Here is a 22,890-nt window from a genome sequence, read left to right on the forward strand (position 1 = left end):
TTAACTTTCCAAAGAGGTTCGGAATTGAATGCGAATGCTTGAAAATGTTCTATTATTTTATGAGAACTAGCAGAAGAGCCTATTGGAGCATCTCATTGATTTAAAACTGCATCAATTACTTTGTGGTTGCTACATTAAGTGTCATGGCATTCCACTTAAAGATATATATTGGAAGCTATGCCTAAAACTGAATTTTAAAAGTTGGCCTGCTTCCATTGTCCATGCACATTTGTCTTACATTACACAGGACCAAGACGTGTAGCATTCGCCTTCACTTGTAGGTTTTATGCACAAACCCTTTTGAATTTGTGTTAACACTTTCACCTGTCACACTCTACAACTGTGTATGATGATTTCCCCAACAACCCAGTTCTGGGGTGCTTCCCCATTAGAAACAGCTTTTTGTATTGTCATAAAAATTGAACAAGTGTGCTTCCAATCCCTGTTTTTTTTTTCCTGTAAGTGAAGTTCTTTAAATGTACTAGTTAGCATGGCATTACTGGCAAAGGTGAGTGTTAATGTCTTCCTGTGACTATCATAATATAAGAACATAAGCAATAGGAGCAGGAGTAGGTCATTCGGCCCTTCGAGCCTGTTCCGCCATTCAATAAGATCATGGCTGATCTTCTACCTTAACTCCATCCACCCACCGATCCTCATATCCCTTAGTTCCCTTAGTACAGGTATACAAACATCCATCGATCTCTGTCTTGAATATACTCAACAACTGAGCATCCACAGCCCTTTGAGTGAAGAAGTGTCTCCTCCTCTTCGTCCTAAGTGCCCGACCCCTTATTCTGAGACTGTGACCCCTAGTTTTAGACTCCCCATTCAGGGGAAACATCCTTCCAGCATCTACCCTGTCAAGCCCCTTAATAAATTTCAATGAGATCACCTCTCATTTTTCTAAACTCTTACTGCATGTTTCCTCATTTCTAATTCTTTGACTCCCTTTTTGTCTTTCACTCTCACTCTGGTTCCTCTCCATCTGACCTCCTTGTCACTTTATCGGATTCTTTCTTGCTTTCTCTTTCTATTAGTCTTTCCTTCCCTTGTCCTTCTCTCTTTGGTAATCTTTCTATATGCCTAATGATATTTAACACTGCTGTTGCACTAATTACATATTTATAACTATCCATTTATACTTTATAATTGAACTCGTATTCCAAAGCTCCGAATGGAGACTATGGGTAAAAAGAGTTGAGAAATATCAATGCCAGGGAACGAAAATGCACAATCCACAGACAGAGGTTGGGTTAGGACCTGTGGGCTAGATTTTCCCCAACAAGTTTTGTCGGCGCACTGACCTCAAGCGCGCGCCGACTTTGCGCGCTGGAAACGGCGGCGGTAAAAACCCGCCCCATCCTGGCCGCTGCATGCAGTCCCCGGAGTCCTGGTGTGGCGCGATGTTGAAGTGGGGGGGCGGAGCCAAACACCCGCGCCGAAAACACTGCCAGCACCTTCACGCATGTGCAGTGGTGCCGGCCCCGACGTGTGTGCGTGCGCAATAGACAGAGATAGAAAGAAATATTTGCTCCAGCAGCTGCAACTCTCTCCTCCCCCCCCCCCCCCATCCCAGGCTGAATAGCCTCACACACAGGCCGGCCTGCTGCCTTTCCCAGGCAGACCTGCTCGGGTGGCTCTCTCCCCTCACCCCCCCCGCCCCACATTAAACGCAACTCCAGCAGCTTCTCGGGTACTCGGCGGGCTCTCTCTCCCTCCCCGCCCCCCCCGCGATTAAACATGCAGCAGCTGCAACTTCTCCGGTGCGTCTTCCCTCCCCTATTCCAGGCCGAATGGCCTCACACACACACAGGCCGGTCAGCTGCCTTTCCCGGGCAGACTTTAAAGATAAGGTAGGATTTACTTTTTTTATTGTATTTTATTGGTTTGAGTTTTTCCTTAATAGAAACATAGAAAATAGGTGCAGGAGTAGGCCATTCGGCCCTTTGAGCCTGCACCACCATTCAATGAGTTCATGGCTGAACATGAAACTTCAGTACCCCATTCCTGCTTACTTGCCATACCCCTTGATCCCCCTAGTAGTAAGGACTACATCTAACTCCTTTTTGAATATATTCAGTGAATTGGCCTCAACAACTTTCTGTGGTAGAGAATTCCACAGGTTCACCATTCTCTGGGTGAAGAAGTTTCTCCTCATCTCGATCCTAAATGGCTTACCACTTATCCTTAGACTGTGACCCCTGGTTCTGGACTTCCCCAACATTGGGAACATTCTTCCTGCATCTAACCTGTCTAAACCCATCAGAATTTTAAACATTTCTATGAGATCCCCTCTCATCTTCTGAACTCCAGTGAATACAAGCCCAGTTGATCCAGTCTTTCTTGATATGTCAGTCCCACCATCCCGGGAATCAGTCTGGTGAACCTTCGTTGCACTCCCTCAATAGCAAGAATGCCCTTCCTCAAGTTAGGAGACCAAAACTGTACACAATACTCCAGGTGTGGCCTCACCAAGGCCCTGTACAACTGTAGTAACACCTCCCTGCCCCTGTACTCAGGTGTGCATCATTCTGGAAATGCAGGCATAACTGCTGCTTGTATGTTGAGGTCCTCTCCAGTTCCCTTCCCTCCCCTATCCCTGCCCTAATGTCTGTTGAATGTGCGCTGCTTTTTCTTAACTGCCCGCAAGGTTTTTCAGAGTTGGCCACATATGTTGACCTAAGTGAATCTGGAGTACTTTTTTGCTGGCCAAAACTGACGTAAGTGTCTGGGAACGCCCCCTTTTGAAAACAAAAACTGACATTAAAAAAATCGTACCTAACTGATTTACTCTGGAGCAAAATTTTTGGGGGAAATGGCATTTTCTAACTTACGACAGAAAAAACAACTTATTCCAAAAAAATTGCTGCAAGTCATGGCCAAAATTGGGCCCTGTATGAGGTTAGTCTAAAGCACCTCTTATTTTCCCCCTCCAGATTCCAGGTGCAATAGATAAATAAAGCTTGTGCTTTCAATAATTAGAGCTATTTCAGTACTGAATGCTGCATGTTAGTAGCGAATCATATATAACTTGTGTTGGTTTAAATTAGTTTATCTTGAAGTAAGTGTGAATGAAAATGCATATTCAAATTAATTTCTGGTTGCAGAAAGGAACTAACCTCCTTCCATACAGCAGGCTGTTAAGTACAGTGCCAGTGCATTAAGTCATCAAATATTTTCTGTTTATAGCAGAAATATCACAATGGACCTTTGTACAGAAATGATACAGCAGTATGTTTACGTTTTATTTTTGTACTTAGCTTTAGGCTGAAGGTATGCAGCCAACTGTGGGTCGCACTGAGGTTAGCAGCTGTGCAGAAATGTCTTTGTAGGCATACGTGGCGCTCTGTTCCCAGGAGGCTAATTTTTAATGTTGTGAGAGAGCAGGCAGGTGCATTAAAAACATGGAAAAGTAAGTTTCTAAAGTCGCAAGGAAGTCCAGTTGACCGCCTGGGCACCATTAAAGTGTTGTTTCACTAAGCTGGAGTTTCACTGCACTCAAGCTGATGGGAGACAGTCTGCTGGCCTGAGTTTCGCCTGGCAGTCAGAGACCAGACTCCTGAGTTATGCCTGCATTTTCACAGTGATGCACACCTGAAATTGTTTTGCATTCATGTAAAAGTGGTAATATAACTGCACCCTAATTCACAGGGTAAAAGATTGTATTTTAATCTTCAACGTAGCAGTCTTAAGACTATTTGGGGATAAATAGACCTGTGAAATTGATACTTGCTTAAGCAATTTCTGAATGTTAGCTGGTCAAGATTTTAAACCATAATTATCTAATTTCAATTATTTCTCTGGCAGACTAAGACATTATCAACATTCTGAGTGTTCCCCTGCCTTGTTTTTTTTATTCATTCACGGGATGCGGGCATCGCTGGCAAGGTCAGCATTTATTGTCCATCCCTAATTGCCCTTGAGAAGACGATATTGAGCCACCTTCTTGAACCGCTGCAGTCTGTGTGGTGAAGGTATTCCCATTGTGCTGTTAGGGAGGGAGTTCCAGGATTTTGACTCAGCGACAATGAAGGAATGCTGATATATTTCCAAGTCAGGGTGGTGTGTGACTTGGAGGGGAACTTGCAGGTGATGATGATCTTCGCTACTTGTAATGCAATCTGAGTCATTATTTGTTTTCTTTACAATTCTTATTAACTTATGCCTCATTATTACACCAAAGTAAAGATGTTAAGCTCTAATCTCTCTTCACGGAACACTACCAAAACACTTTGCTCTGTTTCTTTTAATGTAGCAGCTATACAATTCTGATTAGTGGAAGTGTGTGTTTAACTGCAATGTGATGAGTTTTTTCGACCGTACAATAAATCTTTAAACATCTCACGTAGAAACAAATTTACCTAATCAGTAAATTTAAATTAATTGCTTACAGCAACAAAGATGTTTATATACCAAGAGAGGGGGTATTGACGCTACCCTCTGTAAAGCAATAGCTTGCCTGCTGTTTTATGAATTTAGACTTTGCTATAAATGACTCTTTCAGAATGAGCTGAATTAGAAATGTTTGAGTCCTTCAAATTTGCAATATTTTCCTGTTCCTAATTGTTCATTTCAATATGATTGTCTTCTTTCCTTCTCAAGAAATTAGCATTATATTAAATATACAGTTTATATCTCCATTTGAAGTAGAGGCTCTTAATTGCTGGAGATTGATAGGCAGATATAATTTCTCTGCCCATGAATAATTAATCTGAATAATTATTTAATGTATCAATGTACATGCCTTGTGATGAACTGAATAGCTTACCCATATTTTTGTTGAAGATCTACATAATGTAAGCAAAATGGTGTCTTATTGCTTGCCTCCACCCATACCTTTCTCCCTTCGTGGCTGAAACCTTAATCCATGTCTTTATCATCTTGAGACTTTTCAAATGGTCTGCCACCATCTTCCACAAGTTCCAACTTATTCAGAATGCCATGGCCATACCCTCATCCATGTAAAGTCCCACACTCCCATCACCCTGTTCTAACCAAGCACTCTGTTCCAATGAATTGATTTAAATTTATTCATCCTCATTTTCAATTCTCTCCATGGCCTTGCCCACCCTAACTCAATGATGTTCTTCACTCATACATCCCCACATGCGCTTTCTGAAATTCTCTCCACTCAACCATTGTTAACTCCAGTTTCCATCATCTCACGCCAACCCTTTCCAATCCCTCCATCTTGCTTCCTCTCTCCATGCTTTCAGAAGCTTTTTAAAAACCCTCTTTTCAGTCACACGCCGAACTCCTTTCTTGTTTTTTCCCTTTTTCTCCTACTTGGTGTTCACTTTTCCTTCTCTGCTTTGTAAACACTTTGAAATATCGTTCTATTTGTGAGGAATTCTATGCATAATTATGCTGAATGTCGAATAAATTATATTTTCTCGGAACTGCAGATGAAAGGTCTTTATAATTTCAAAGACTGTTCAATTCTAATTATAAGGTTCATTTATGTGACACTGCTATTATTAATTAGTTACTCTCTTGTGCTAACAGAATGTTTATTTTCAATTTCAAATTTAGCAATAACTTTATTAATAAATAGTTCATTTGCTGTACAGTTTTTCTGGAGTAGTCTGGAGCATGCTTGTGATACTTATTGTGGTCCCAATCCAAGTCAGAAAAGAGAGAACTGGGGAGCAGTGTACAGAATTCTAAAATTACAACCACTAGACCTCAAGAAGTAGGATCTTGTTTTTAACTTTATTTCAGGTAACTATGAACCTGAAGAAGAACTCAGACAAGTCATCAGAGCAATAAAATTGCAGTTCAGTGCAGATTCACATTACCCTGTATCTCTATTGCTGTTGCTAGCCTAGAGATGCTCCAAAAGAGACTTCCCAAGCAGGACCTATGTTTAAGGCTAAACAGTGCTTCATGCTCCACTTTACGAGATAGCTTGTTAAATAACATGGGGGATGCAGCAAACTGTGACAGCAGAGAATGTTTATTTGCAACCACTAGTTTGTTTTTCCAGTCAGAAAATCGGAATGTGTTTTCAAAGCAATAGAAATGTTTTCTGATCTACATCGGTGTCCCAGAACTTCTGTTCACCAACTCTGCCCTCCTTGTCCAGGTTTAGCCTCCATAAAAGGTGGCAGGCTTACAACAACAGTAACAATTACCCTGCCTTCTGAGAGCTACAGTCAATCAGAGTGCCATCCACAGTGTGGCACTGATGAATTCTGGCAGTCCGCCACCCCAATTGAGCCTTTTTCATTCAAGTAAGGCTGAGGTACACAGTGTCAGGTGTGAAATGCATCAGAACTCAAGCGCAGGCTCCAGAGAGAAGAGCGCAGGTGGGGAGGGGCGAGAACTACTTGGATTAATTTTTAATGTGCCATGGCTGAGTTTTTCTTATGCACGTACAGATTCCGGCACCCTCTGGACCGGACCGGTGCCGAAACAGAGAATTTTCCAAACCACGGGAGGTCAGTGCTGGTGATCGCTGAGCGAGGGAGGAGAGGCGGGGAATGTTGGTGATTGGTCATTTCTCTGTCTGTCTCAGGTCTGATGCCCCTTCACTGCGCCGTCAAGTTCCACAATGAGGAAGCAGAGTGAGATGCTGAGCATCATGGGAGCACTTAACAGTGTGCTCCAAGCCCAGGCCCAGGAAAGCATCAGTTCCGCAAACTAATGCCGAACCACAGATGTTTCCGGACCAGAGAGTCCCGTACCAGAGAGGTTCAACCTGTATATGTTATGAATGTTATTTATATGACACTATAATTACTTGGGTCAGAAATCAAGATGACGATTCAAACCTGTTTGTAAAAAATATATATATCACTGAATGAAAGAAAGAAAGACTAGGTGTAGTGCCTGTCACATCCTCACTATGTCCCAAAGCATTTCACAGCTATTGAATTAGTTCTTCTAAAGTGCAGTCTTTTTGTTTTTCAGGCAAATGCAACAGTCAATTTATGCATATCCCATAGACAGCAATGAAATGAATGACCAGTTCATTTGTTTTGGTGGTGGTATTTGCGGGATGAATATTGCTCTTGTTCTTCAAAAAAATGTCATGGCATCTCTTATGTCCACCTGAGCAGAAAGGCAGTCTTGAGTTACTGCCTCACTTGAAAGATAGCATCTCTGACAATGTAGCAGTCCTTCAGTATTATGCTGTGCTCCAGTCCTAGATGGGGACATGAACCCACAACTTTCAGACTCCAAGAGGGTAGTGCAACAAATGAGCCAAGCTGTCACTTTGATTTAATTTATGCTAGTCGCTACTACAAGATTAGTACCCTTTTTTTTAAAAAGTGATTTAATTACATTTATTGTCTCTCATTTCTGATTAGTAGCCCTTTGTAACTGTTGGTATTTGAGGAACTCAGCATTGTCAACTTAATAAATGGTGATTATTTTAATCGATTTGGAAAAGGTGTGGTAGATAATTTTCATGCTGTAGACAGTTGAAATTTGAAATAAAAACAGAAAATGCTGGAAATACTCAGCAGGTCAGGCATCATCTGTGGAGAGATATATGTTAACCTTCTAGTTCTGACAAAAGGACATCAATCTGAAATGTTAACTATTTCTCTCTTCACAGATACTGCCTGACCTGAGTATTTCCAGCATTTTCTGTTTCTTTTTCAGATGTCTAGCATCCGCTGTATTTTGCTTTTGAAATTTGATGTTTATGTTTAACATTTCATGTCCACATTTATGTGATACTCTTAACTCTACAGAGAGATTTATTTTGGAAATTTGAACCTTTATTGTCACGAGTGAGGCTTTAGGTGTGAGTAAATAGCATGTTAATTATAGATATTTTTAAAATGCGGTTTTCTATTCACTTTTATTATAGTTCTAATAAAATGAGAGAATTATGCTTTAAAAACTGCCTAGATGTTGGCTATCAAATTACCCATTCAGAAATCTTCCATCCTTCTCTTGGTGTAATTAAACAGAAGCTCACATCTTGTTAAATGTTTTACGTATAAGTTTGTAACTAAAATTAATGAAAACTAAATTTTACGTGAGGAAAATGAGGTTTTATTTTGACAGTGTAATAGTACAAGATGTGTTATAAATCCTGTTTGTCCTATTAATAAATACTATATATGGATTGTTGTCATTTAACATTTGCTAAATACAAACAGTCACAGAGCAGTGGTTCACAACCTCTTTCTTCGTATGACCTGATGTGGGCAAGACAGGTTAATATTGCAAACCATGATGACTTACTTAACTGTGCACCATGATTATAATGTGTGATTTGATTTGCAATATTTTACAAATTAGAAATGTCCTGTAATACTTGATTATAAATAATGTGTTTTGTGCACAAGAGGTTTTTTTCCGGCTATAACTTGATTTGTAGCATTTATATATGGGATTATGCATAATTTTGCCATTATTTTGGTTTCATTGTCCATCAACCCATAAACTGAGAATAATTTATTGTATACCACAGTTTGAATTATATGAAGCACTTTGGCTTTTAATCTCCAATATTACCCCTATAAATATCATGAAAGTCAGTTGAGGAGAACAGTTTATGCTTGTTCCATATAGTTGCAGGTGAGTCAAATCTTCTGTCTGTTAAAGGGCTGGATGAATAATATAACTGATCGGTCTGCCTCCAGTCCAATCCCATTCTCCTGAGAGGAGATTGACATTTTCCCTGTTCCTGCATACAAATTCAGGCACCAAAAATTCCTAGGGGGAGAAATTCATTACTGCCGTGTTTGGGGTAATAACTTTTGAAAGCCGGGAAACTTAGCCCCAGGCGCTAATGCTTCCCCGCTCTCTCAAAAATTGGCTTTAGCACTCCAGGAAGGAAGTGGAGTAATAGATAAAGCTTATTGGAGCGCTAAAGTACATGGGCGGGGCGGAAACCTCAGCAGCACTGCACATTGGACCGTACAGCGTTCAAAGAGCCCTTCTCTCCCTTAAAGGGAAGGGCCATCACTGCGGGTGTTGCAATTTACAACAGACATACCTGGACCATCATCATAGACAGTCCCTTGGAGTCGAGGATGACTTGCTTCCACTCTAAAAGTGAGTTCTCAAGTGACTGAGGAGTCCAATGCAGGACCTACAGTCTCTTGTCACAGGTGGGGCAGACAGTGGTTGAAGGAAAGGGTGGTCGGGGAGCCTGGGTTGAAGCATGCTCCTTCCGCTGTCTACACTTGGTTTCTGCTTGTTCTCGCCCTCCTGGATGCTCTTCCTCCACTTTGGGCAGTCTTGGGCCAGGGATTCCCAGAAGTCGGTGGTGATGTTGCACTTTGTCAAGGAGGCTTTGAGGATGTCCTTGAAGCATTTTCTTTGCCCACCTGAGGCTCACTTACCATGTCGAAGCTCTGTGGCGTGTCAGCGCAGCCTTCGGTCGCCTGAGGAAGAGAGTGTTTGAAGACCAGGACCTCAAACCCGGCACCAAGATCAAGGTCTACAAGGCAGTAGTGATACCCGCCCTCTTATGTGGCTCAGAGATGTGGACTATATACAGCAGACACCTCAAAGCGCTGGATAAGTACTACCAACGCTGCCGCCGCAAGATCCTGCAAATCCATTGGCAGGACAGACGCACCATCATCAGTGTTCTCGCTCAGGCCAACATCCCCAGCATCAAAGCATTGACCATGCTTGATCAGCTCCAATGGGCGGACTCATCGTCCGCATGCCCGACATGAGACTCCCAAAGCCAGCGCTCTACGTGGAGCTTTGACACTACCTGGACCACCAAGGGAGTGACTAACCCGTGCAACCAGCCAGCACTTGAGCAGAGTGCTGGGCTGAACAATCGTGGGTAGGAACCTGCGAAGAAAATGGCATCAGCAAAGGTAAGTTTTTTTTTTTTACTTACCTCGGCCACCTTGCCTTTAATCATTGCCCTGGTAGCGGCCGGCTGCCCGATCCACGCCTCCTACAGGTGCCGGTGTTTTCACCCCGGCGCTGCTACAGGGTGCGGAAGTAAATTTCGGATCTGGAGCGCTAACGGGGCGATGCGCACGGCGATGACATCACGATCTCCGGGCGCAGGATATCAGGGCGCAACGCTGTAGCGCTGCTGCTAAACTTCTGCCCAACATGGCGGGAGTCGTTGTCATGGCTGCCTTCGGTTGTAAAGGCATTTGCGCTCCGGGGGCGCTAAAGGGAGACACAAATGCACCCAATTTCTAACCCCTAAACTTGGCTTTTGAGCACCAGGTTTGGTATTGAATGATTGAACTGTTTCCAATCCCTGATTAAGAACACTCCCACCTGGCTGTCTGTGATCTACCTAATCCTTGTGAACGCTCCTACATCAGATACATGGGAAATGTTTCCTCAGCGAGACCATGCTTGTAGGAGTACAAAGGAGGCTTCTCTCGTTCAAGGTGGACTAACTGACATAGTTAATCGACACCTCGCCCAGCTCCCACTGAATAACAACCATGGAAGTAAACAAACAAAACCTCAGATTTACCGGTTTTATTACGAGCAGTGCATGGGAAGGTTCAGTCGTGGAACCTCCGAAATACAAGAGATTTCAAGTACAATTTATACAGGTTTTGGAGAGGAGCACCCTCCTACAAAATCCTCGATAAGTCTAATTCTATCAGTGAAGTCATATAGAAACTTAGGCCCCAAGTTTCCACACGCTACAAAACGGGCGCCCCTCCGAGCTGGGCGCCCGTTTTTCACGTCAAAAACGGCGCCTGAAAAAAAAAGCGCGATTCTGGAGCGCCCTGCAGCTCCATGTGTGCTTGGCGCGGCGCCCAGGGGGGCGGAGCCTACCACTCGTGGCAATTTTGTAAGTGGGAGGGGGCGGGTACCATTTAAATTATTTTTTTTCGTGCTGTCAACCCTGCGCGTGCGCGTTAGAGCGTTCGCGCACGCGCAGTGTGAAGGAAACATTGGCACTCGGCCATTTTTGTAGTTCTTTGTAGCTGTTTAATTTTTGAACATTTTTTTAATAAAAGCCCTTCTATGATCGGCACTGAGGCTTCTTGCAGCAGTGAGAAGGCTGCAGGAAGCCTCAGAAGTTGAGGCAGGCGTTTCCCGACGGCCTCCCCCCCGCCCCCCTGCCGTCGGGAATGGCTGCTCAACTTCTGAGGCTTCCTGCAGCCTTCTCACTGCCTCCTTCCTCCCCCGCCCGCCGTCGGGAATGGCTGCCTCCCCCCCCCCCAGCTGCGGTCGGCGGTCGGGCCCTCACTCCCTCCCTTCCCCCCCCCCCGCCCACCCGCCGTCGGGAACGGCTGCCTCCTCCCTCCCGTTCGCGGGAACGACGCCACACCGCTGAGCTGACTGAAGCACTTTCACACAGGTAGGAAGATGGTTTATTTAATCTTTTCTTTGCTTATAAATGTTTATTCAGGTTGGATTTATTTGTATAATATTTGTATAAGTATAAATAAGGATTTATTGTCGAATTTAATGACTTCCCTTCCCCCCCCCTCCCCCACCACCTCGTTCTGGACGCCTAATTTGTAACCTGCGCCTGATTTTTTAATGTGTAGACAAGGTTTTTTCAATTCGACAAAAATCTTCACTTGCTCCATTCTAAGTTAATTTGGAGTATGTTTTCACTGTGGAAACTTTCAAATCAAGCATCAGTGGCCGGACACGCCCCCTTTTGAAGAAAAAATTCTGTTCCAAAGTGAAACTGTTCTAATTGACTAGAACTGCAGAAAAAAAAATGTGGAGAATTGCGATTTCTAAGATAGTCCGTTCTCCACCAGTTGCTCCTAAAAATCAGGCGCAAATCATGTGAAAACTTGGGCCCTTAGAAACATAGAAATTAGGTGCAGGAGCCAGCCATTCAGCCCTTCGAGCCTGCACCGCCATTCAATAAGATCATGGCTGACCATTCAACCTCAATACCCCTTTCCTGCTTTCTCTCCATACCCGTTGATCCCTTTGGCCGCAAGGGCCATATCTAACTCCCTTTTGAATATATCTAACGAACCGGCCTCAACAACTTTCTGCGGCAGAGAATTCCACAGGTTAACCACTCTGAGTGAAGAAGTTTCTCCTCATCTCGGTCCTAAATGGCTTACCTCTTATTCTTAGACTGTGACCCCTGGTTCTGGAACTCCCCAGCAACGGGAACATTCTTCCTGCCTCTAACCTGTCCAATCCCTTCAGAACTTTATATGTTTCTATGAGATCCCCTCTCATTCTTCTAAACTCCAGTGTATACAAGCCCAGTTGATCCAGTCTCTCCTCATATGTCAGTCCTGCCATTCCAATAATCAATCTGGTGAACCTTCGCTGGACTCCCTCAATAGCAAGAACGTCCTTCCTCAGATTAAGAGACCAAAACTGAACACAATATTCCAGGTGTGGCCTCACCAAGGCTCTGTACAACTGCAGTAAGACCTCCCTGCTCCTATACTCAAATCCTCTAGCTATGAAGGCCAACATGCCATTTGCCGCCTTCACCGCATGCTGTACCTGCATGCCAAACTTCAAAGATTGATATATCATGACACCCAGGTCTTGTTGCACCTCCCCTTTTTCTAATCTGTCACCATTCAGATAATATGCTGTCTTCCTGTTTTTGCCACCAAAGTGGATAACCTCACATTTATCCACATGATACTGCATCTGCCATGCATTTGCCCACTCAGTTAACCTGTCCAAGTCACCTTGCAGCATCTTAGTATCCACCTCACAGCTCACACCGCCACCCAGCTTAGTGTCATCTGCAAACATGGAGATATTACATTCAATTCCTTCATCTAAATCATTGATGTATATTGTAAATAGCTGGGGTCCCAGCACTGAACCCTGCGGCACCCCACTGTTCAGTGCCTGCCATTCTGAAAAGGACCCATTTATTCCGACTCTCTGCTTCCTGTCTGCCAACCAGTTCTCTATCCATGTCAGTACATTACCCCCAATACCATGTGCTTTAATTTTGCACATTAATCTCTCGTGTGGGACCTTGTCAAAAGCCTTTTGAAAGTCCAAATACACCACATCCACTGGTTCTCCCTTGTCCACTCTACTAGTTACATCCTCAAAAAATTCTAGAAGATTTATCAAGCATGATTTCCCTTCCATAAATCCAAGCTGACTAGGACCGATCCTGTTACTGCTTTCCAAATGCGCTGCTATTTCATCTTTAATAATTGATTCCAACATTTTCCCCACCACCAATGTCAGGCTAACCGGTCTATAATTCCCTGTTTTCTCTCCCTTTTTAAAAAAGTGGTGTTACATTAGCTATCCACCAGTCCATAGGAACTGATCCAGAATCAATAGAATGTTAGAAAATGATCACCAATGCATCCACTATTTCGAGGGCCACTTCCTTAAGGACTCTGGGATGCAGACTATCAGGCCCTGGGGATTTATTGACCTTCAATCCCATCAATTTCCCTAATACAATTTCCTGACTAATAAGGATTTCCTTCAATTCCTCCTTTTCGCTAAACCCTCGAACCGCTAGTATTTCCGGAGGTTATTTGTGTCTTCCTTAGTGAAGGCAGATGCAAAGTATTTGTTCAATTGATCTGCCATTTCTTTGTTCCCCATTATAAATTCACCTGATTCTGACTGCAAAGGACCTACGTTGGTCTTCACTAATCTTTTTCTCTTCACATATCTATAGAAGCTTTTGCAGTCAGTTTTTATGTTTCCTGCAAGTTTCCTCTCATACTCTATTTTCCCCTCCTAATTAAACCCTTTGTCCTCCTCTGCTGAATTCTAAATTTCTCCCAGTCCTCAGGTTTGCTGCTTTTTCTGGCCAATTTATATGCCTTTTCGTTGGATTTAACACTATCCTTAATTTCCCTTGTTAGCCATGGTTGAGCTACCTTCCCTGTTTTATTTTTACTCCAGACAGGGATGTACAATTATTGAAGTTCATCCATGTAATCTATAAATGTCTGCCGTTGCCTATCCACTGTCAACCCTTTAAGTATCATTTTTCAGTCTATCCTAGCCAATTCACGTCTCATACCATCGAAGTTACCTTTCCTTAAGTTCCGGACCCGAGTCTCTGAATTAACTGAGTCACTCTCCACCTTAATAAAGAATTCTACCATATTATGGCCACTCTTCCCCAGGGGGCCTCGCACAACAAGATTGCTAATTAGTCCTCTCTCATTACACAACACCCAGTCTAGGATGGCCAGCTCTCTAGTTGGTTCCTCGACATATTGGTCTAGAAAACCATCCCTAATACACTCCAGTAAATCCTCCTCCACCGCATTGCTACCAGCTTGGTTAGCCCAATCTATATGTAGATTAAAGTCGCCCATGATAACTGCTGTACCTTTATTGCACGCATCCCTAATTTCATGTTTGGTGCCATCCCCAACCTCACTTCTACTGTTTGGTGGTCTGTACACGACTCCCACTAGCGTTTCTGCCCTTTGGTATTCCGCAGCTCTACCGATACAGGTTCCACATCATCCAAGCTAATGTCCTTTCTTACTATTACATTAATTTCCTCTTTAACCAGCAGCGCTACCCCATCTCCTTTTCCTTTCTGTCTATCCTTCCTGAATTTTGAATACTCCTGGATGTTGAGTTCCCAGCCTTGGTCACCCTGGAGCCATGTCTCCATAATCCCAATAATATCATAATCGTTAATAGCTGCCTGCACAGTTAATTCATCCATCTTATTACGAATACTCCTCGCATTGAGGCACAGAGCCTTCAGGCTTATCTTTTTAGCACTCTTTGTCCCTTTAGAATTTTGCTGCAACGTGGCCCTTTTTGATTTTTGCCTTGGGTTTCTCTGCCCTCCACTTTTACTATTCTCCTTTCTATCTTTTGCTTCTGCCCGCATTTTACTTCCCTCTGTCTCCCTGCATAAGTTTCCATCCCCCTGCCATATTAGTTTAACCCCTCTCCAACAGCAGTAGCAAACACTCCCCCTAGGACATTGGTTCCGGTCCTGCCCAGGTGCAGCCCGTCTGGTTTGTATTGGTCCCACCTCCCCCAGAACCGGTTCTAATGTCCCAGGAATTTAAATCCCTCCCTCTTGCACCACTCCTCAAGCCATGTATTCATCTTAGCTATCCTGCAATTCCTACTCTGACTAGCATGTGGCACTGCTAGCAATCCTGAGATTACTACCTTTGAGGTCCTACTTTTTAATTTAACTCCTAGCTCCCTAAATTCAGCTTGTAGGACCTCATCCCGCTTTTTACCTATATCGTTGGTACGTATATGCACCACGACAACTGGCTGTTCACCGCGCCCCCCCCCCCACCCCGCTCCAGAATGCCCTGCAGCCGCTCCGAGACATCCTTGACCCTTGCACCAGGGAGGCAACATACCATCCTGGAGTCTCGGCTGCAACCGCAGAAACGTCTATCTATCCCTCTTACAATAGAATCCCCCACCACCACAGCTCTCCCACTCTTTTTCCTGCCCTCCTGTGCAGCAGAGCCATCCACGGTGCCATGAACTTGGCTGCTGCTGCCTTCCTCTGGTGAGCCATCTCCCCCAACAATATCCAAAGCGGTATATCTGTTTTGAAGGGAGATAACCTCCATTAGACAGTCTTATTAAACTGTCCCCGAGTGGTATATGCAATTGCCCATCTTCTGTGGTGTTGTTCCATGACTTGCACTTTGCCTCAGTATAATAGATGCCTAAACTGGCTTCCTTATCTTTACCTCAGAGACTTCTGATCATCAACTGCTGATTTTGCTGTTTAAGTATTACGGAGGTTACGGATTCAGTTTAATGCGTTATACATTTGTGCTATACCTACATTTGCAAGTGTTACATACATAGGCAATTATACAGACCCTCCTAATACTGATAAGTTCACTACCTTCAGCATAATTCTGACCACCTATTTGCAACTCTTACAATTTATCCCTTACAATACTTTCCACAATTTATTGCCATGGCAATCCAAAGTGCTTCATGTTCTATGGTAGTGTTCCCTTCAGATTTTCCTCATTCTTGAAATAAGTTGCCATTCTATTCTTTGGTTTTCTACATTTAATGTGATGCAGGGGAAGTTGAGCAGTTACTGTTAGAGTGAAATATTATAGGGTGATCTTCAGTTGCAGTAGGCTGGGTTTTAACTTAAAGTTGCCTTTCACTGGAGGTTCCCTCTGAACCTTTTCCTCCTTCCCATTATGGACATTGATTTATTTTCAGCGACTGGCACTCCACAATTGACCTACAGAGGCATACTTGTTAGTTTCTCTGTTCTTTTTCTTCATAAGTGCCAAGAATGCTGTTAAGTGCTAACATAGGAATAAGTAGTGATCTGATCAAAAATTGATGAAAGCCTTCTGAACTAAAGTTGGGAACTTCAAGCCAAGTCATAAACTTATCCCCTGTGGATTGGAGAAGAAATCTCTTGCCAATGCTTGGTACCTTAGTAAATCCATCCTTGAATGCATTCTTCTACAGAGTTCCACTTGGCATTCATGCATTCAGCTCAGTGAAGGACACCTCATACAGTAGTCTGCATAATACAGCACAAGCTGTATGGCTTTGAGCTTGAACTAAAGAAATGTGTTTTGGATAAATTGATAATTGAAAACATAATAGGATATCTCTCATTACCGTGTTCAATTTTGTTTAACTTAGCATTCCAGCAAAGCAGATGTTGGTCCAATAGCTTCTCTATTCAGAATTGAAAAGAGAAGGCACATTGTAGTATTCTGAATGGTTGATTTTGTTTACTGTACCTTGGGTCATTCAGTTCTCTTTGTGCATTCGATTCTGTTGCTAGGATCTTAGAAGATCACAAAAAGGACTGTGTGGGTTTGTGACAGAATCACTGATTAGATGACATATTGGGAGCAGTTTGGAAAAACACACTTTTTCTCTCTCTCTCTCTCTCTCTTCCCCCCCCCCCCCCCCCCCCCCCCTCCCGGTCAAGAAGAACAATTTGTTCATTGGGATTCTGTCCAGTGATTTTTTTTTTAAAGCCAATTAAAAAATGTTGAAAGCAAACTGCAGAAAATATACTCTCGTTGCTGCTAGTGATAAATGACCGTGATTGATCATCATTAGGGGGTATACTGATTGAAACATTTTTAGTTAATAGCATTATTTTAGTTTCAGAAGTACTTTGGATTTACTTTTACTGTGGACAAGCAGAAATTGATGAACAGTGTGTGAACAGCTGACTCTGAACACCTTGTACATTGCTTAGCTCAAACTAAATTGTTTGCTTATCCTACCCCTCCGTTTGCATTGTGCAAGATGCTGTAGGTAATTTTGTTCAATATAGCAATTTAATTTATATAAAGGAGTTTTACACAGTATCACAAGTGTGTTAATCTTTTAGGAATTGGACATGCAAGATACCAAAGAATCATAATTGGTGAATTAGGTACAATTATAAATGCTATGATTCTGTTTTACTAGTGTTCTGCGGTTCCTATGTTTCTGTTTTATATCTGGTATTAGAAATGGCTTCTCTTCATGCCTCTACACCATCACCTCCATGACCTGACCCTTTCCTTTTCCTCATCTGCATGTTGCCCTCCGTAACATCATCTGCAGTCATGGGGTCAGCTTTTCTATGTATAATGATGGCACACAACTCTACTTCTCTAGATCCTATTTGCCTGTCTGACAGCAAGACATAAATGAGTCAATATTTTCTCCACAACTAGATATTGGGAAGACTGAACCCATTGTTTCCAGCCACCGACATAAACTTGCACCCTTAACACTAATCCCATTCCCCCTCTCTGCCCACTTGCTGAGGTTGAATCAGACAATGATTCCTGGTGTCCTGTTTGATCCAGAGCTGAGCTTTAAAGCCCATATTCTGTCCATCACCAGGCTGATTGCATCTACCTCGACAACATTGTTCACCTCTGACCTTGCCTCACTTCCACTACCATTGAAACCCTCATCAATTTTTTTTTTTAATCCTCTAGACTCTCTTTCCCCCTTGTCAGCCTCCCGCCTTCAGTCTTCCATGAACTCAAACGTATTCAAATCATTCCTATCCTCACTGTCCTACGTTGGCACCCTTCGTTCCATGCATTGAATTGAAGATTCTAGCCCTAAACTTTAAATTCACTCACAGTTTTGCCACACTCTGGGGCCGAAATTCAGGGTCTCAAAGAGACCTGTTAATGCTCGTTTGCGGCGGCCATTCTTAAACATCGATTGGCCGCTACTTTGGGGTCAACTGGCCGACCCGATCTAAATTCAGGTCAGGGATTTTTTGGCCTAGCCACTATCCCTCCCAATTCTGATGACTGCCGAAAACGAGTCATCTGGGGTTGCAGCGCCAATTTTAATACACAAAAATACTTACCTTCCGATATTCAGATCCCCTGCCCCGCAGTGCCTCCGGCAGGTTTTTCTGCCGGTGCACCATCTCCGCACTGAGTGTGGCCCGGCAGCATGGCGGCCCTTAAAGGAGACGGGCCATTGCCGCGGCCGCACTGTAAAAAAATTTTGACAGCTGACTTCCTGATTGGCCAGCAAAATACTGCCTCCGGATTCAGCTGAGCCGCCAACGGGAAACCCCTCTTGGATGCCAGGCCACTGACTCGGCCGAAATCCTCCCTGGTGACCCAGTGGCCGAAGATTTAAAATAACAGAATCTCTCCCCTATAACGGAGAGGTGGTGACGCACACGCGCTTTGATGTCACCACTATCCACCGCTGATTGACAGCGACGGAGTTCCTGTCCAACCGATTTTCAGCCAGTCAACTTGGCTTTAAGTCTATGGCCTGCCGCCATTACGAGTCATTTCCTGTGGGACTTTGAAAAATGTCAAAGTCCTGAAAATGGCTCTTCCGACCGCATCAGAGCTCCCAGCAGTAAGTATCACTCAAAAAATCATAGGTGCGCCAACTTTCTTGTGCACCTGAATTTCGGGCCCCCTAGCTCCGAAACCTCCTCAACTCATGTGTCCCCTCCTGCACCCTTCAGCCTGCAGACTCTGGTCCTTTGAATCCTCCCCCTTTCATTGCCCCATCATTAGTGACAAAGTCTTTATTTGACCATACTCTAATTCTCTTCCTATACTCCTCTGCCCCTCAACTTCTCTCTCCACCTTTAATAATCTCCTCAAAACACATCTTTTTAACCAAGCCTTCAGTCAGCTCTATTAAGCCTTGCACATCGCATTACGAAGTCTTTTATTATTTTTTCTTCCCCTCTGTAATTAAATGCACAACAAAAATGCAAATAGTTCTAGTTGTTGATCAATGTTAAGTGAATAAACTGCTTGTAAAGCATTTTATTTGCAGGTGTGATGAGCATTTCTTTATCATGAATTGAAAGGAACATATGAGTTGGGTCTTTGTTGCACCATTTTTTGTATACACTTACTGATGTATTTTCAGAAATGTAAACTGTTTAATATGATATGCATTGTAGTAGAATGTCTGTATGCAGTAATTATTTTATCTGCTTAGTTTATTTCAGTAGCATATTTTAAAATGGAAGAAGGTTTATCTATTTCATATTGTATTTGGTTGTTTTCTAAAACTGAGGTATGAGCTTCAACAGAAAGGTACAGCATTTTTATTTTGCATTGTAAGAACCAAAGCCCTATAGATAAGGCGAACACTTTTATATATAACACTTTATATATAATAATACAAAAGCAAAATATTGCAGATGCTGGAAATCTGAAATAAAAACTGAATGTGCTGGAAAACACTCAGCAGCTCAGGCAGCATTCATGGAGAGAGAAACAGAGATCATGTTTCAGGTCGATGAACTTTCACCAGAACTGGAAGATGTTAGAGATTAACTAGGGGAAATTTCCACTAGTTTTGCACCCAGATCCGAGCGGAATTGGCCGACCCAGCGCAAAAGATCGGGTTACGCTCCAAACCACTTACGCTTGTGTTTTTCCACAATCTTTTATGGTGGTTCAAGATTCAATTAGTCCAAATTGCGACCCCGCCCCCAAAACTAGCCATGTCCCCAGGTCGACATTGCGAGATTGCGCTGGTTCGGGAAGGCTCTTCAAATTGCGTTCATTTTCTAAGGTGCACTAGTAGGCACGTTTTAAAAGATTTTTCATACAAAATAATATTGAATTTACTAAGAAACTGACCAGTGTCCACTAATGAAACTTTCATTTTCAGTAGTTTTAAATCAGGTTACACACAGATGGTGGACGGGTCACCTTATTAAAAATGCTTCTTTCTGTTGATAAACCTATTTTCAGCTGTATTAATAAAACTGCACCAGGTTATCATTCTTAACTACATCAAGGAATACTTTTTAATGTGTGTATTTTATATTTTGAAGGCTATTTATTTAGCACCATTATAGAATTTAGAGTATCCTTAAAAATACCTCCAGATTCTCTGGTTTTGCACATCACTTTGGTTTTCCCACTTTTTGTGCTAAAAAGATTGAAAAACACTTCACCATATCTTGTCCTCTAATATTGTTGCAGGTCTATTAGGATTTTCCAGTATGTTTGGAAAGAAGAAGAAACGTCTCGAAATCTCTGCACCTTCTAACTTTGAACATCGGGTTCATACTGGATTTGACCACCATGAACAAAAATTTACAGGACTTCCTCAACAGTGGCAAAGCTTGCTTGCAGACACAGCAAATAGACCTAAACCTATGGTTGATCCATCCTGTATCACACCTATACAATTAGCTCCTATGAAGGTACAGGTTCAGTTTTTTTGCCTCTGTACTGTAGTTTCTGATCTGCTTTGTAGTTTGCATTTAATTTTATTATACTGGAAAGTCAGGTGCTCTTATCTATAATATAACCACAGGACAACTTGGGAATAGAGTTTGTAACGAGCAATCTGTAAATAATACACTCAAGTTTAACCATTACCCAGTAATAACCTAGGATTTTTGCCACATGACTGTAAAAGTAGAACACAGTTTTTCTGTACTTCTGCTAAAACAGATGCACTGAGGATCACTGCTCTACAAATGTGGTATCTCTGATACTGTGCTGACAGTTCTTTTGCTATCGGGTAGATTGAGGTTAATTGGTGACAAATGCTGATGATTTCAGAGCGCCTGATGAAAGGCTGAGGGCAGTGGGGTTGACGGTTTATTAATGTGAAAATGACTGCTGTGCTTTGGCTGTGCCTTGGCTGTGCCTTGGCTGTGCCATGCTCTTAACTGAAAGTGTCTTCTGTTGACTACTGTTTGGGCAGGCATGTCTTTTTAACTCTTGGTTGGTGTTATCTTCTGCATGTGTTTAATATTGGTGCTGTCTGCAGCTTGCTCCAAGGCATGGCCCTTTGCAGAGTGAATCTGTGTAGAACACAGCAGGTTGCCATAATTTTAAATCCCTTTTGAAAGGCTATTCTGCAATGCTTCGAGATTAATCCAGGCATCAGAATCTTTGTGTAAAAATGCAGATGATCAAGTCCTTGATATTATCGTGCAACTCATGATTTTGCTCTTCAACACTTATGCATAGGTTCCTCAATAGGGTGAGTATCTATGCCCGCAGTGGACTTGATTGTTATGGATGGATAGCAGCAATCCATATAGAACCATAGATTGCTCTGAAAATATTGGGGCCGAAATTGCCCTCCACCCGAAATGGATCGCACCTACCACTTTTCAAGTGTTCCGTCCGCCCCAATACATGGGGCAGACAGTCCGGAGAAATTCAGGTCTTTGTGTATTCTTTCTGGTCGGAGTGGTGTTGGTGTCGGGAGAGGACCTGAAGTGCGGTCGGGTCAGAGTGGCCACCACTAGCAGGACAGACGTGGGGGCGGGTCGCATCGCAGTGGCGACGCTCCAAATCATCACGCCGCACTGATGACGTCATCGCACTGATGCGTCACAACGTCCCTCCCCTTCAGTTAAAGGGGAGGGCCGCTGCGAACTCTGCAGCCACTTTTGTGGCAAACACTGGGCCACCAGCGAAGGGTTTCGGCCGGGCCAAACGGCCTGGTACCCAAGAAGGGGGTACCAGGCTGCCTGTTGGCCAGACCGAACCCGCGGGCATAATTGTCGGCCCAACCTGGCAGTCGGCCGATTGGGAGAAAAAAATTATATGGAGTCGCTAGCAGCACAACCTCCCCCGCCGCCCAGCCACAATAAGGGTACTGACAGAAAAAGCTGTCAGTGGCATCGATCGGCGGCGCCTTTCCCGCGGGGAAATTTCCGAAAGGGAGTCGCCGCCAGTCAGTGAGGGGGCGGCGCGTGCACGACGCGGTGGAAAATGGGTGGGGCAGGCCCTTACACCACTCAAAACTAAAGGAGGGCAATATACAAAATGGCGGCGACTCGGCGGCCAGTCCGCACCGATCCGTGGCTGCTACTTTCAGGCAGCCACGTGCCTTTATAGAAAGGGGCAACTTCGGCTTTCGGCCCCATTGTAGCATGACAACTGCCAAAATAGTAGATATGGTTCAATATCTACGTCACAGAGCAGATACATATTGATGGATGTTCATGAACTAGGTGGCACAGCTACAAATATTTGGGTCTAAGCACGTTTGGCAGCATAACAGTAGGTTCTCGTCAATCTCTTGAGATGCAAACACTCCATGCCATCTGTGATCTTCTTCAGAACCTACAAATAGAGAGGGTGGCCCATAGGTCTTTTCAAAGCAACACACAATGGGACCGAAATTCACGCCTGCCAGAAAGCTGGCGCGCATTCCATTTTTTAAAAAGTTTTTACCGTCTGGTCCAATGAGGCGGATGTGCGATCGATTTTCTTCTCTTTGCTGTTTTTTTTGGATCGGACCGGAAGTCGGTCATCATGGGGCCGAAAGTGCGGCAGTAAGTGCTGGCGATAGGGCGGAAGTGGAGGCGGGGTGGATTCTCTGCCACTGTCACTCAGCGGTGGTGATGTCATTGCGTCTGCGTCACCACGTGTCTCCCCTGCTTTAAAGGGGAGAGAAGCAGCAAATAATTAGGATCGGCCACTGGGCCACCAGGGAGGGTTTTGGCCGGCCCAGTGGCCTGGCACCCAAGTGGAGGTGCCAGGCTGCCTGTTGGTGGCCCTGCCGAACCCGGGGGCATAATTATCC

At 43.7% G+C, this 22,890-nt stretch overlaps 1 protein-coding gene across 3 annotated transcripts in view; it reads left to right on the forward strand.

Annotated features, from left to right (window-relative positions):
- LOC139273233 (serine/threonine-protein kinase PAK 5-like) overlaps positions 1-22,890 on the forward strand; it is a 365,900-nt gene that overhangs the window by 148,850 nt on the left and 194,160 nt on the right. For all 3 annotated transcript variants that reach the window (XM_070889858.1, XM_070889859.1, XM_070889860.1), the window contains one exon: positions 20,319-20,542. In XM_070889858.1, coding sequence (XP_070745959.1) covers positions 20,339-20,542 — 204 coding nt within the window. In that variant the 5' untranslated portion in view covers positions 20,319-20,338. The remainder of the gene's footprint in view (positions 1-20,318; positions 20,543-22,890) is intronic.

This window comes from Pristiophorus japonicus, chromosome 9 (genome assembly GCF_044704955.1).
Source record: "Pristiophorus japonicus isolate sPriJap1 chromosome 9, sPriJap1.hap1, whole genome shotgun sequence".
NCBI lineage: Eukaryota > Metazoa > Chordata > Chondrichthyes > Pristiophoridae > Pristiophorus > Pristiophorus japonicus.